At 41.4% G+C, this 15,344-nt stretch overlaps 1 protein-coding gene across 1 annotated transcript; it reads right to left on the reverse strand.

Moving 5' to 3' along the window:
* Positions 1–13,555: 13,555 nt before the first annotated feature.
* LOC129774341 (craniofacial development protein 2-like) lies at positions 13,556–14,887 on the reverse strand. The gene is made up of 2 exons (XM_055778061.1): positions 14,638–14,887; positions 13,556–14,571 (listed from the first exon to the last, which is right to left on the reverse strand). Exons 1-2 carry the CDS (start codon positions 14,885–14,887, stop codon positions 13,556–13,558), a joined length of 1,266 nt encoding a protein of 421 aa, XP_055634036.1.
* Positions 14,888–15,344: the final 457 nt, after the last annotated feature.

Consider the following 15,344-nt stretch of genomic DNA (forward strand, 5'->3'; position numbering starts at 1 on the left):
ATGTGTCGTTAATTTCGACCAATCAGATGTGGGTACTTCTGTTAGGATAGGGGTTGGGATTTTTCAATTGTTCGATAGTTAGTTTCATGACATATATTATTTTATTCAATATAAAATATTGTTGTGGAATGCCGAAATCGATTGACGCAAAAATTTCATCAATCCAATATGAAATAACTGAGCAATACGCGTTTGAAATTGGACAATTTTCAAAATGTGCTCGATTATAGATTTTCAATTTGTACCCCAATATGTTCCCGAAAGACGTAATCCTACGTCAAAATCCAAGTTGAGCAGTACTTTTCGAGATATAGGGGTGGTGCAAATCATCCCGTATGTCCAACTCACCCCGTGTTACCCTACTGGTCCTAAATTTTGTCGCACACCGGTTTTCAACTTTTTGGCAGCTATCAGTGCGTTTTGCTTAGACGGGTTGCTTTGATTGTGTTGAACTTGCGGTTTTCAAAATTATCATACTAGTATAAGTGCTCGCCGCTAGGTTTCGCATATATGTACTATATTTGAATTGGCATTTAAAATTAATTTGAATTTTTTGCATTAAAGTGGTCTTAATGTTTTGTCCGACACTATACACCTTATCTATGTCATAAAAGTAAAACAGGTAAACAATTTTTCTCTGGTTCTTTTTTATTATTATGATGAAGTAGTAGCTATTGTAGCTATTGTGGAATTTGTTCAGTTGAAATCTTTCGCCTCTGTATTGGAAAACAACCTGCACACGCTTTTCAAAATTATCGCACGACTTCGATCAGTATTTTGTCGTTTTGATTTATTTTATGCATAGAGTAAAGCTGGATTTCATGCAACTTAACCACCACTTTGACCACCGTTACAGTCCAGTTTACCCGGTTTATTTTTGGAAGAACTGTGATTCTTAAGTTGAATCGTTTGATGGTCCTGTACACGAATAATCTGCTCAAATTAATATGTGGCTGTCTCTTTTTGATCTGTATGTAGCTCATTCCAGTCAGATAAAATGTCCTGATTTGTTCTCTATTAGAATCCATTGCAATTTTACGCTCAAAAATTGTCTACAAGTAAGCTAAAAACATGTGTCGCAATCAAAACAAAACAAACAAAACAAAAACAGCTGATTGACGGGCAAGGTTCGCATCGGGGAACACTCGAATGTGTGAATCACTTTCACGGTGACACTCTGTAAAACGCAAATGAAAAATGGTAACTCCTGTTCCGGGGATAGCACTATACTTCAATTTATCCTAAACGAGAGACATAATTTTTATTTCAAGGTTGAATCTAATTCGACATTTCTGGTAAGTTATTTTTGATGCCATATCATCATAGCCAGACAATCGAATGCGGCATTTGGGCATTTCTATCGATCATAAAGGTAAAGGTTATCTACCATCAAGGCAGGAAAATGTGATGAGTATGAATGTAAAAACAAAACTCTAATGCCTTACCTGGCTCGATCGTTTTTGGACATTTGTCATTCTGGTATGTCCGTTGAAGCTAATGAAGGCGAACAAAACAATCGATCGACATTTGATGAATTCTTAACTGCTAGAATACCGACTATTTATCGTGCCCAACGACAACGAAACATCTAAGAACAATCACTTATAGCGTTTTGATCGCCATTGGCTGCCACCGGGAACCCATTAAGTGATACTTTATGTACACACGGCACCGGTCAAATGTGTGAACCGCTTTGGGGAGGGGCCCTAGAGCCACGTGAAGCCCCGGCGAGAACAGCCAATGTCATGTTCGTGATGAAAAGCTCCTTGAGCGGGAATCGCGCGAGACTCCAGTTGATGATACCAGCGGCCATAAATAATTCATAAACCACGACGCTCTCTCGATCGAGTGACGAGTGGGTTCTCCGGGTACCTGGTGGCGGGGGAGATGTCGAGGGGAGCCCTTGCAAAAAACATTAACAACAGCTGCACATCAGCGGCAGCAGCAAGAATTATTAATATTTGTTACATGGAACTTACTAAACCTTAACTTTCATAATAACGGGCGAGCGGACTGACGGACTCGGAGTCTCGAGTAGTGACTTAGGTAAATCGTGTACCCGCGATGTTTGTGAGGCGGGGTGGCGTCGGTGGCAGCATAGTTTCATTTCGCGATGCTCCGACAGTGCCTCTTGCTAGGGTTGCGTTAATTTTTTTTTCTTCATCATTCCAACCGCTGAAACGTAAGCCCTGCGAAATGCGAAGCGCGTCGATATAAAATGGCGAAAACGAAACAAACAACAACAGAAAAAAATCATTGACATCGTAACACTTCTCGCCAAAGGCTGACGATTTTAATTGCTTCGACATGAATTGTTCGCCCGACTGGGCAAACATGAAACAGCTGTTGTTGTTGTTGTTGTTGGCGGTTTGACTCATCCGATTCGATCGGCGGTGAAACTCATGTCAAGAATAGAACAGAAGCCCCACGACGAGGTCATCGCGAGCGCTCAGCGCACATCATATCGATGCAATTGCGTGCGGATGGCAGCGAATTGACTCATTTCACGCAATTCCAACCGTCTTGGCGCGGGGGCGCGTTTTCCTGCCCCGATCCGAAAGTGAACCTCCGATCGATTTACGCGCGCTTCCAGGAATGACAATTGCCTCACCGACGGAAACAGCGTTAGGGACGGTCCGAGCAGGTCCGGAATCTGGCCATGGCGATCAAAATCCATATTTTCTCGATTTTGTTTTTCACTTGAATACCGTTCTGAATCATATTTCGGACGCTTAAGGCATTTGATGCAGATCTAAACTTTATGCACAGGTATTATTTGGTTGATAATTTCATCAAATTAGCTCAATAGTCGAATTTTATGCCAACTTGACTGGTCGTTGGCAGCACCATCTCAGATAGTAGTGAAACGTTGTGGGTGTAAAGACATGGGTCATTTAAGCAACTTTGCATACTTGTAACAACCGAAAAATAATTAGACTACTTTTTGGAAAAAGCCAAATTTTTTTTCTTAATTTTTTACAGAAATTTATAACATAAAAATTATGATACCTACAAAATTATTGTCAAAGGATGAAATACAGGAAATTATTTAAATTTTCACAAAAAAAAAAAAATTCCAAACATTTTTTAAAAGAAAATTTCGTGGACAAAAAAGTTATTTTTCCATACATCGGAAGATGGGCACTTTTACAAAAAAAAAAGTTTTTCGAACAACAATTTTTTCATGTTTTCTTTGGAAAAAATACAACTTATCATAATTTTGTTTAAAGTCAAGATAGCGATATAGTGTACTGGACAAAGTTTCAGATCTTGTTAAAATATAAACTTTTGTCGAAAACATCAACTTTGTATCTTTTATAGTTTTTGATATATAAGTCATTTTTGTATGAAGACTCCTGAAAAAATAATGTTTTGCTCGTAACATTTTGGTGTGTAAATTATCACGTTTGACATGTTCTTGACAAATTTCTAAATAGAGAAAAGTTAGCAGAGCATGTACATTGCGATAATTTATACATAAAAATGTTACGAACTAAACATTTATACTATTTTTTCAAAGAAAAAAAATGAAAAGGTTGTTGTTCGAACAACTCTTTCCATGTAAATGTTGTTGGAAATTTTAAGGGCTATTTCAAGCGATTTATTTCTCAATGTAGTCTCCTTTTAGCTCGATACACTTGACCCAGCGGTGCTCCACCTTCTTTAATCCATCTGAACAATACGTTTTATCGAGGTCTGCAAAGTAGGCCTCCGTGGCGGCGACGACCGCCTCATTCGACTAAAATTACTGCCCGGCGACTTTTGACTTTTTCAAGTTTGGAAACAAAAAAAAGTCGCATGGGGCCAAATCTGACGAATAAGGTGGATGGGGCAGCAGTTCGTAGTGCAATTCGACCAATTTGGCTGTGGCGACGGCGGAATTTCCATTCTTTCCATTTCTCTAAATTCCGTTTCTCTAAAATGTGGAAGCGGACACGCTCGCTTTCACACACGGTCAAAACAAAACTACGAGTCCGATTCGGATGAAATTTTGACAGTAGCCGTTTACGAGAATGTACTACACGATAAGTAATCTCTCTCATTTGATTTCAATATTTGATTTCAAGTTATTTGTTGTTCAAAGTAAGAAAAAAAAAATCAAGGTTATACGTTTCAACTCAGTTTCTCTTTTCCATTCCTTAAGTTTTTGGCGCTTCGTCATTTCAATCAACTTCTTCGCAAGTTCTGCGTCTTTATTCAACATATCCCAGGACTCGCTTGTGGGCACTGCGGCACATTGTCAACTAATTATCCAGAGTCCCTCATATCTACACTCAGTGAAACAAAAATAGCATCGCTTAGTTTTTTTTCGTTTTAAAAGCTGTCGGATTGACCACAATTTCTAAGATTTTTTCCAACATGATTAAAAAAAGCATTAGGGTTCAAACCACGATAAATCTAGTTTATTTCGTAAAACCGTTTACATTTTAGCCACTGAAAGCTTAAAAAAAGTAATAAAAATAGCACTACAGGTCGCCCTCGATTATCCGGGATTCGATTATCCGGAATTTTAGACTCGATTATCCGGAGTATTTTAGTTTTGATTTTCGGAAATTTTGAATAATTTGTATAATAATTCCATATTGAATAGCCAATATGGGTATCAAATGAAAGGGCTTGACTAGTAGAACACAGTTATTTATGAAAAATGCAAATCCATAATGGCCGCCACCACAAGATGGCGGATTACATATTCTCTCAGAACCCGATCAATATGGGTATCAAATGAAAGGGCTTGACTAGTAGAATACAGTTATTTATGAAAAATGCAAATCCAAGATGGCCGCTCCACAAGATGGCGCCATATATATTTTTTCACAACCCCATCAATATGAGTATCAAATGAAAGAGTTTGACTAGTAAAACACAGTTATTTATGAAAAATGCAAATCCAAGATGGCGGCCACAACAAAATGATGGATTACATGTTTTTCACGGAGCCCCATCAATATGGGTATCAACTGAAAGGACTTGACTAGTAGAATACAGTTATTTACGAAAAATGCAAATCCAAGACGGCCGTAGTTCCCAAAGAAACAATTACTTTTTAATGGTTTCATTCAGCTTGCCCTGTTTGTATGTATGGTTGAGTGTTTGTAGGATTGGCCCACATTAATTGAAATTTGATCCCGTTCCTGATCACTGATTGATCTGAAATTTTGAACATACCTTTAATTCTATTGCCATTATAAAACTGCGTATTCCATGATCTTGAGAAATTCTATTCGACCGCCGCTAAAAAATAGCTGGATGGCTTGACTTGGAGAATACACTTCATTATCAACAACACAAACATAAGAACGGATGTGATAACTACTAACTGATACTTTTATTTTTATTTTTAATCCAAAATATATATTTTTATTAAGGCTCATAAGGCGTCAACCTGACGGGGCCGGGAGTTCAATATTTCGACAATGTTTGCCTTATAACTATGTTAGTAATATGTAACCGATTACTCGCGGTTGGCTCGAGGTTAGTATTACAAGTGTTTTTGTAATTGTGATGTTGCTGTCTCCAATGCTCTGTACCTGTGCCCGACACGGGATACTTCCTATTGGGATGCAGCTGACCATTAATCAGCAACGCCTCCCTAGTCTGTACCCCATATCTAGCGTGGTGCGTCTTCTCGACTCGAGGAATCCAGGATAGGATGGTCACTAGCCGGCGCAAACATCAGCTCGTGTAGAGTTGTCATGAGCGGTACAACCTTTGGCTCTTGTTGAATGATCAGTGGACTGCACAACCTTTGGCCCGTGTATCTGTAAAGAGTGTGTGTATGTATTGCCGCGACTAAGTAAAAGTTTATAGATCAGATAGAAGGGATATGAAACAGGGACACAACGAAGGAAACATCATTAAACGTTGACATCGGCGTTTCTGAGGAACAGGTATAGATGAAGCAGAAGGATCACGGCTACCTAAGATATCCCGGACGGGGATATCCGATTGTCTGCCTTTTGCTCTCAGTGCTCTAGAGAGCTGAGAGCGAGCAGCATGGAACCGGATACACGACCAGACAATATGCTCGATGTCGTGGTAGCCATCGCCACAATCACAAAGATTGTTTGCTGCGAGCCCAATGCGATAGAGATGCGCGTTTAGGTTGTAGTGATTGGACATAAATCGAGATATCACGCGAATGAAATCACGACCTACATTCAATCCCTTAAACCAAGCTTTCGTCGAAACCTTAGGGATAATCGTGTGTAACCAGCGACCGAACTCATCTTCACTCCACATGCGCTGCCAACTAACGAGTGTGTCCTGACGAGGAATGTGAAAAAAATCGTTATAAGCAATTTGCCTTTCAAAAAGTGTGCCTTCTGAAGCGCCCACCTTAGCTAGCGAGTCCGCTTTCTCATTCCCCGGCATCGAGCAATGAGAGGGAACCCATGCTAAGGTAATCTTGAATAATTTTTCGACCAAAACACTCAATAGATGTCTTATTCTTGTTAGAAAATAAGAGGAGCGTTTATCAACTTTCATTGAGCGGATTGACTCTATTTAGCTGAGACTGTTACTTGTCTAATTATTTTCTAGCTTTTAGTACATTAATCCGTATAACTTAAAAAGCTGTTTTATTTATTTTATTTTCTAGTTTTAGGAAATTATCTGTACCATTAGTATGCTACAATGGTATATCCACAATAAAACCATTCAACTTTTTTAAAATTTTCATTTCTTACATAACTTTCTTCGGAATATTTTAGTTATGTACTGTATTCTATTAGTCAAATCATTTCATTTGATACCAATACAGGGGAACGTAGCGTACTTGTTTATGTAGAGCCAGTTTGAGGCAACAGAGTCCGAAACAAGTTCTGTCATTGTTGAAATTCAAACATTTATTTTTTTCATCAAATATGATCGTCTATCACCTCTTGAGAGAATCTGGATAAATTATTTTTTTTCATGTGAGAAAGGTGTTTTCTGACTTTAAGGGTATGAATCAAGAATCAATTTCCTGTTTTATATTCAAAAAACAAAAAATACATGAAAAAAAACGAATAAAAAAAATTTTTTTTTACTCGATTATCCGGAGGATTCGATTATCCGGAGTGAAAAAAAAATCAATACTTCGGATAATCGAGGCCGACCTGTATTTTGATTTTCTGCCGACACTCTCGAATTCAACATTTGAGCATGTTTACGTTGTCAAATTGCTTGGCATCCCCTTGAACACGGCGCGCGAGTATAGACCAAAAGTTTTCGAAGGGGTTCAAATCCGGAGAACAGGCTGACCAATCAAGAACTTCGATATTTCTATCAGAAAACCACGCTTTTGTCAGTTTTGAGTTGTGGATTGCAGCATTGGCTTACTGGAGAACAAAATCAGGACCCATCAATGCCTCACCATGTTTAATCAAACTTATCTCCAGCATTTCTACGTAATCTTTTCCAAAAAATCGTCTTAATTTTTGTTCGATAACGCCAATGGAAGATTTCCTTTCAAGGAAAATGCACCCCAAACCATTAGTGATCTACCACCAAAGTTCCTGCTCATTTTAACATCCGGAGCATTGAGCAAATCGTGCCAGTAGTACTGCCAGCCATCTGGTCCATCAAGGTTGAACTTTTTTTCATCCGAAAAAAGCACGTTGTTCCATTCCTCGATCCAGGAAATGTACTACGTAGCGAAATGGAAGCGATTCAATTTATGGCGTTCTGTCAAGTTGGGTTTTCCGAGCCTTTTACGCCACTCCAAGCTTTCACTACTAGACAAAACTTGTTGAACGCAACGTGTGGTAACCGGAAGCTCCAATTCCGCTCGGATTTGTGATGCTGTTCTTTTCTGGTTTACTGCAATTCAATGAATTCTCCGTATATCCATCGCCGAGAGCTTACTTTTCACCTTTGTCACCGTTTTTCAAGAAATTTCCAACAGCCGTGTGTGTCCGATGAATCTTTCGACCGATTTCTCTATTAGAGAGACCTGCATCGTGGTAGGCTTTGATTTTCAGCTTTTCCTCGAACGTGAGATGCTTTGATCCAAAGTACGTAGAATAGAAGGTAGTCTCCTCTCTGCTTTGTTCAAGTAGTGGTAGGCAAAGAAAAAAAAGCAAACAACTGTAAAAAACCATTGATTTATAGATTCAATTCGAACATATTTGAATTTTTTTAAATTGTAACAAAAGAACTGTTTTAAAATATGTTTCTAAATGATGAAACAGCAGTGTACATAATCATTTTAAAATTGCAAACAGTGAAATTATCGCACCTGTATTACACAAATAACGCAAAAAACGATGAGCAAATGTGTGGAGAGGTTATATCGAAGCAGTGTCGTTCCCGCAAATTGATAGTATGATGAAAGATTAACTCCCGCACTAATGATTTTTTTTCTCTTTTATTGAAGCATCCATCAAGAGTCATCGCGACGCTTTCATTGGGGTTGGTTGAACATTCAGCCGTAGTGAGGCCACTTAAGGGACCAAATTGGCGTTTCTGGGAAACGAGAAAAACATTTCCTCCATCCCGGGTCATCTTCCGAAGTGATTGCAAATGAATATTTTGCACTTTCGCAAGAAGTGAATGTATAAATTTGGCATTTCGTGTGAAACCATTGGAACGGAACGATTTGGAAGATCCAAGAAGCGAATGCATGGAATAGCTGAAAACATCTCCGATTAGTTTATTTCATCACAATTTACATAAAACACACTTACCTCCAGTACAAAGACGTCTTCTTTACTGATTATAGGTTAGAACAGTATCCCCAAAAGAATCCGGTGAAAAATGAAGCGAGCAAACAAATATGTTTCGCGTATCGAACGAGCAAATCACATCAAACCTTAGCTGCAGTGAAAATGCGGTACACTATCGTGATTATCGTCGGCTCGACTTACGATTTTGTCACTTTTTACGATTTTTTGAACTTTTAAAAACAAGAAATATTGAAAAAAACTTCCGAACATCGAACAAATTGATGATTGTTTATTACTAACTTCTTTGTGTGTGTAACAAATGCGCACTCCGTGTGTATACACAGGTAATATCACTTACCTTCTATTCTACGTACTTTGGCTTTGATCGACCCATGATGTATAAAGGACATAGGAAAACTTTGATTCCACTACCAACGAACCCACTTTGAGCACCACTTCGACTTTTTTGGAAACCATAACAAACACCTGTCAAATGAGGAATGGGTGAATTTATTACAGGGTGGTGCTAGTTATATAATATTTCGCACTGATTTTTTGGAAATGTTAGAATTGAATGTAAGCAGTCCACAGAATAACCATCATAATGTTGGCAAAAGATGATAAACAGGACAAAAGTAAACTGTGATGCAGAATCAGATATTTATACAGGAAATTTTTAATGAAACCGCCAAAAACGCAGTGGTGCTATTTTTATTTCGCTCAGTGTATCTGCTGGTTTGTTGTTGAAAAACAGTTGTATTATTTATACAAGATTTCAAAATATTTTGGTGCGTTATATGAATCTACACTTTGCATCCATAATAAGCCTGAAAACTCACACTGTATAGTATCACCAATTTCAAGTGTCCGAAATATGAATCTTAGGAAAAAAATTCGATTCAAATTGCGGACAATTTATTTTATAATTTTTTGAAGAATGAATTTTTTTTCATGCTTGATTATTTTTAATAGTCGACTGCGAAACATTTACCAAGCAATATCAGTAAACTGATAACCACGATGAGAACTTTTGAAACACGAGTGAAATTTAAATATTGATGAACGGTTAAATTCTACATGCTCACGCTAAGCGAACGTCAAACACGATAATGAGTAGTGCTGTTAGATTTTTACCTACTATGTTATAATTTACATGTAATTCTCATTCAAAATGAAAGTGAAACCAAGACTTAGAAGAATCAATTGGGATGTTAACTCTATAGTTATATCATTAGGGCATTAAGCATTTTAAGTTAATATTACTGTGTCCGAAATATGATCCATAACGGTATTTATCGCTCGGCACATATTGAAATTAATGACGACAGTCCGATGGGCGTTTCCTTATTTCTGTGGTCTACAGTCTTGAAAAAGGATTCGTTAGGAGGCGGAGGTTGGCATCTGGTAATAAGTTTTACTCGCCTGTGGACCACGCGGGGATCGACGGGAATTGATAGCGCAACGAAACTGGAATACCATCGACTGGGTAACGAGGGTCAACCGCACAGCGTTCGATACCGTCGCTCTCCGGACGCTGGACGCTTCCGGAAAGGGGGTGTATAGCAGTTTGCCCTGGATCGTATGATAAATTAATTAAAATCAGATGCTCTTGTCTCGACCACAATGTGCTGCAAATAATTATTGAAGGGCCCCATCGAGAAACGGTTGATGGATACTCGAACGGAGATGGCATTCGCTGAGTTATTTCAACGACATGGAAGCTGACACTCACATCGATGAATCGAGTTGCTCGTACGAGTTTTTGATGGTTATGAATTAGAGCGAAGCTTGCGATGAAAATTGTTTAATTCGACAAGCCAATTTTTTCAGCAGCCTAACTGTCGAGATTAATCCCCTTCATTGAGTTGACACAAAATGAAGGCACCCAATCCTATTTCGCCATTCGCTCGGAAGCGCAAATCAGCACCGAAAATAAAACCGGTAAATAGACTGTCCCTTTTTTGTGCAATTTCCTGCCATAAATTACGGGTACAATTGTGATGCGGCGTGTGTGCGTGTAGTACCGTGTTTTATCGCTTTTTCATTTTTTATTTGATGCACAAAGACCCAGCGGAAAAAAGGGGTTCTTAAATCAACGGCGCATAATTTGAATAATAATAATACAAGTTGGCATGTAATAATCAGCCATCCGAAAGGGTGCCTTCGTCCCGTCGTCTCTGTCGTCGTCATCAACGTCGCGTCTTCGAGGAAATGAGAGTCCTTGCTGTTTGTCTCGTTTCTCCCTGTACCTTTGCAGGGTCACCACGGGCAACGCAGTTGCCACCCCATACGGATCTGGAGTCGATGTCCTGTCCCGTCAATCAACAACTCGAGCGGGAATTTGTTTGGGTAATTACGCTAGCTCTATGCAAATATGGCGGAACGAGTCTCGAGTTGATCTCGAGTGGAGATTTATTGTTTCTCGATTGCCGCTGGGTTCGGATTTGAAGAGCGGAAAATTAAATTGAAAAGTTGTTGATTGCGATTGCATTAAGTCTCGACTCGAATTCTCCTCTCCAGTTGCATTCAGTGGTTAATTGGTACGATTAGGATTGTATTAGCAGATAATGAAAATTCATTACCTGGTAGAAATTGGCCCGTTCCAAGGTAGCCGTGAACCGAGGAAAATTCAATTAAAATTCTCGAGCAAGTCATCCCCAACGTCCGCGCGGATGCGTGGCGGAACGGGGCAAGTCCACACCGGCGGAGGCGTCTTCGACGATCATCGACAAGTAGATCACGCGGTTCAGCGAACCGTCTCACAGGGGGTATGTGTGTGCGCACTTGTAGCCCAAGTTTACTCAAACCTCGTGTCCAGAACATGCGTGATCCGTACGAACGGACCGTGCAATCGACGCCAGCTATGCTATGTTTGGCTCCGCGCCTGGGCCAATAAAAGAATTGCGTTGCATAATTGCGCAGCGCAAGAATGAAGTTTCGCTTGGTTCTTCTTCGTGTTCTCCCTATGCTGCTTGCGTTGCTATTTGTTGTGTCTTTATGTTTGGTACGGAAAAGGGGCCGCTTGCGCATAGGTTAAGTCACGTCTCAACATCGATACGGATTTATGATTACTGTTTTGTTCTGTGTTCGCGGTTGCATTACTTCGTGTTGTTGTTTTGCGTTTCATTAGCAGTATCGAGCTGCGACCACACCGACTCGCGTCGCTCACGCCTAGCCTTGGCGGTCGATATGCTGTTTAACATCGGCGAGTCACGTGGCGATCACGATCACGCTGATGGCTGCATTTTGAGGTCTGCGAAAATGCAGTAATTGGCGCAAAATGCGTACGGTTGAAGAGCTAACGATATTCCAGACTAGCGTTGGCTGAATATATATCATCTTTGACAGAACTGATGCATTTTCTTGTGTCAAAGCGTCAAATACACAAATAAAAGTATCTCATTTAAGAGTGTTAAAATGTTTGTATGTATGGAGCAAATCTCTCATTCTCTCTGACTGAATGTCATCTTGGAATTGTACCCAAAAAAAGTCCAAACGATGCCAAGCAGGGATTGAACCAAGGATGTAAGGCTGTTTCACACGTCCACGCTATCTACACCCAAAATTGATTTTTGATGAGACATACCTAACATAACAGAAAATTTCATGACTCTCAAATACTGGTGAGCCATGAGTGAGTTGTGAGTGGTGACCATGGAATGCGTCGGGCATACGTCGATTGGGTGAACGAACAACAGCAGCAAAATGCTGAATTTTCGCATCAAATTTTCTTCAGCGATGAGGCACATTTCGAGCTCGGTGGCTTTGTGAGCACCCAAAATTTCCGTATATGGGGCTCATAAAATCCACACGTGATTGTTGAGAGGCCATTGCATCCGCCAAAAGTCACTGTTTGGTGCGCATTATGGTCTGGTGGAGTCATCGGGCCGTATTTCTTTGAAAATGAGGACGGCGAGACGGTAACTGTGAATGGTGAGCGCTATGGCCGCATGTTAACCGATTTTTTTTTGCCACAAATTGAAGATATGGATACGGATGACATGTAGTTTCAGCAGGACGGCGCCACGTGCCACACAACACGACCGATCATGGCCATATTGCGAGCGAACCTGTTGATAAATACCTGCAGTTTTGCGTTGACACACCACGTTTCGCAACCGTATAGTTGTACGGTTTTGACGTTTGAATTGAAAATTCTTGTTTTCGTTCGTTGCGAGATTTGGCATGTGCGCCAGATGTTTCTGAGACCCGCAAAGGCACACCGACCCTTCCTAATTCGTGTGTTTATATCGGCCTTAGTGCCACCATCTGACGTAAACTGGCTACCAAGGTATTGAAAGGTTTCTACCTTCTCAACCTCTTGCCCTGCTACTGTGAAGTTGGAGGAATTGTTGCTATTTACTTGCATTGACTTTGTCTTTCCGACGTTTATTTTGAGACCTGCTGCTTTGGAGCTTTCAGAGAGGTAATAAGCTTGCTCTGCATGTCCCCTCGACGTTGGGCGAGCAAGACAACGTCGTCGGCCAAATCAAGATCGTTCAGTTGCTCCATGGTTAAAGGATTCCACGGTAATCCTCGGTTCGGTCTGCTGTCAATAACTCCAACTAAAATCTCGTCCATTACGATGAGAAAGAGTAGCGGCGATAATATACATCCTTGTCTCACTCCAGCAGTAATGTAGAACTTGACACGAGAATGCCTCGTATTGTGCTTCGATGAGATGGACTAGCTTCTCCGAGACTCCTCTACGCCTAAGTGCATCCCAGATATTTTTGTGGTTGAGTCGGTCAAACGCTTTTTCGTAATCAACGAACACCAGCAGTAGAGAATCCTGGAAATCGTTGATTTGCTCCTGTAGGATCCGGAGCGTCGATCTTCTCATGTATCCGATTAAGGATAACTTTGCAAAGTATTTTCAGAGTCACACATAGCAGCGTGATGCCACGCTAGTTACCACATTCGGAAAGATCTTCTTTCGTTGGGACTTTCACTAAAATGCCCTGCATCCAGTCGGCCGAAAAAGTCGCGGTTTCCCAAATATCTGTGAAAAGTTGGTGCAACATCTGCGCTGACACTGTTGGGTCAGCTTTGAGCATTTCAGCAGGAATGCAGTCTATTCCTGGCGCTTTATTGGATTTCATGCTTTTAATTGCCGCTTCCATTTCAGCTAATGACGGCACCGCGGAGTTGACGCGGTTAATGCGCCGCACTGTAGGTACCGTACGCTGCGGGTTTTGTTGGTCATCCTCGCTTGGAACTCGGAAGAGTTCGCCGAAGTGCTCAGTCCAACGCTTGAGCTGATCTGTACGCTCTGTCATTAGTTGACCTGCTCTGCATTTCAGCGGCATTCTTGCATTTGTCCTGACACCACTAAGGCGGCGATAAATATCGTACAATAGGCGGATATCTCCACTGGCGGCGGCTATTTCTCCCTCTTCGGCTAAGGAGTTGGTCCAGTCTCTCTTGTCCCGTCTACAAGATCGTTTGACTGTCTTCTCTAGATCAGCGTAACGCTGGCGGGCAGCTGCTTTAGCCGATATAGTGCGCGCCTGCCCAATGTCGGCTTTCGCCTTTCTCCGCTCATCGACGATCCTCCAGGTTTCATCCGTGATCCAATCTCTCCTCCCGCTACGCAGCTTATCGAGAGTTTCATCACTTGTCGTGGTAAAGGTGTTCTTGATGCCTGTCCATTGTTCTTCAACTGTTCCACCGGGTGGTAATTCAGGGGCTCGGGCTTCAAGCTGTTCGACGAAGGCACTTTTCACCTCTGGGTTCTCCAACCGGCGGATGTTGTAACGACATCCGATTTTCTCCTCGCGTCGTTGGACGCGTGCGACGCGCAAGCGTATCTTACCGATGACGAGGTGATTATCAGATGCAATGTCAGCGCTGCGCTTGTTGCGGACATCAAGGAGTCTCCTTCTCCACTTTCGGCTGATGCAGATGTGGTCAATTTGATTTTCTGTTCGGCCATCCCGGGAAACCCAGGTGACCTAATGCGCTGGTCGGTGAGGGAAGAGCCATCCACCAATGACCATGTTATTGTTGCCACAAAACTCAGCAAACAGCTCCCCGTTTTCGCTCATCTGTCCAAGGCCGTGGCGTCCCATGACGCGCTCGAGGCCCTCGTTGTCGGAGCCAATCTTCGCGTTGAAGTCACCTAGATGGATTTGGATATCTCCTTTCGGAATCTTCTCAACCACGCTGTTCAGCTGGCTGTAGAAACTCTCTTTCTCTCGCAAGTCGGCAGCATCGGTTGGCGCGTAACACTGGACCATCGTAAGGTTTCTCACCCGTGTTCCAAATCTGGCGACGATTATTCTTTCATTTATCGGTTCCCAAGGCCGCGTGGGCCTCCGGGCTTAATAGGAATCCAACTCCTCGTTCCCGAGTTGCATTTTCACGTCGTATGCCAGAATAAAGCAGGGCTTGTCCGGATGTTGTCTTGTGTTCTCTTGTGTTCGGCCAACGGACTTCCCAGGATTTCTAGCTTAAGGCGGCTAGCCTCTCTGGTCAATTGGGCCAGCTTGCCCTGCTGGGCAAGGGTTAGTATATTCCATGTTCCGATTCGTGTCCGTGTTTTCATGCCAAAGGTCGTTGTCAAAAATCCAGTTGATCTTTTTTTCGGTTTCTGTAACTTTTTAATTGTTTCGTAGACAGTAGGTTGTTGGCCTAAAGTCACTATCCCGCGATGGGGCTGCCATCTTAGATATAGCTGGCGGGAACCGCATTCCA

Source organism: Toxorhynchites rutilus, chromosome 3 (assembly GCF_029784135.1).
Source record: "Toxorhynchites rutilus septentrionalis strain SRP chromosome 3, ASM2978413v1, whole genome shotgun sequence".
Taxonomy (NCBI): Eukaryota; Metazoa; Arthropoda; class Insecta; order Diptera; family Culicidae; genus Toxorhynchites; species Toxorhynchites rutilus.

Coding starts and splice junctions, on each gene's coding strand:
- LOC129774341 (XM_055778061.1), bottom strand. CDS start 14,887: ATGGTCCAGTGTTACGCGCCAACCGATGCTGCCGACTTGCGAGAGAAA. Junction 14,572..14,637: donor CAACAATAACATGGTCATTG/GTGGATGGCTCT, acceptor ATGGCCGAACAG/AAAATCAAATTGACCACATC.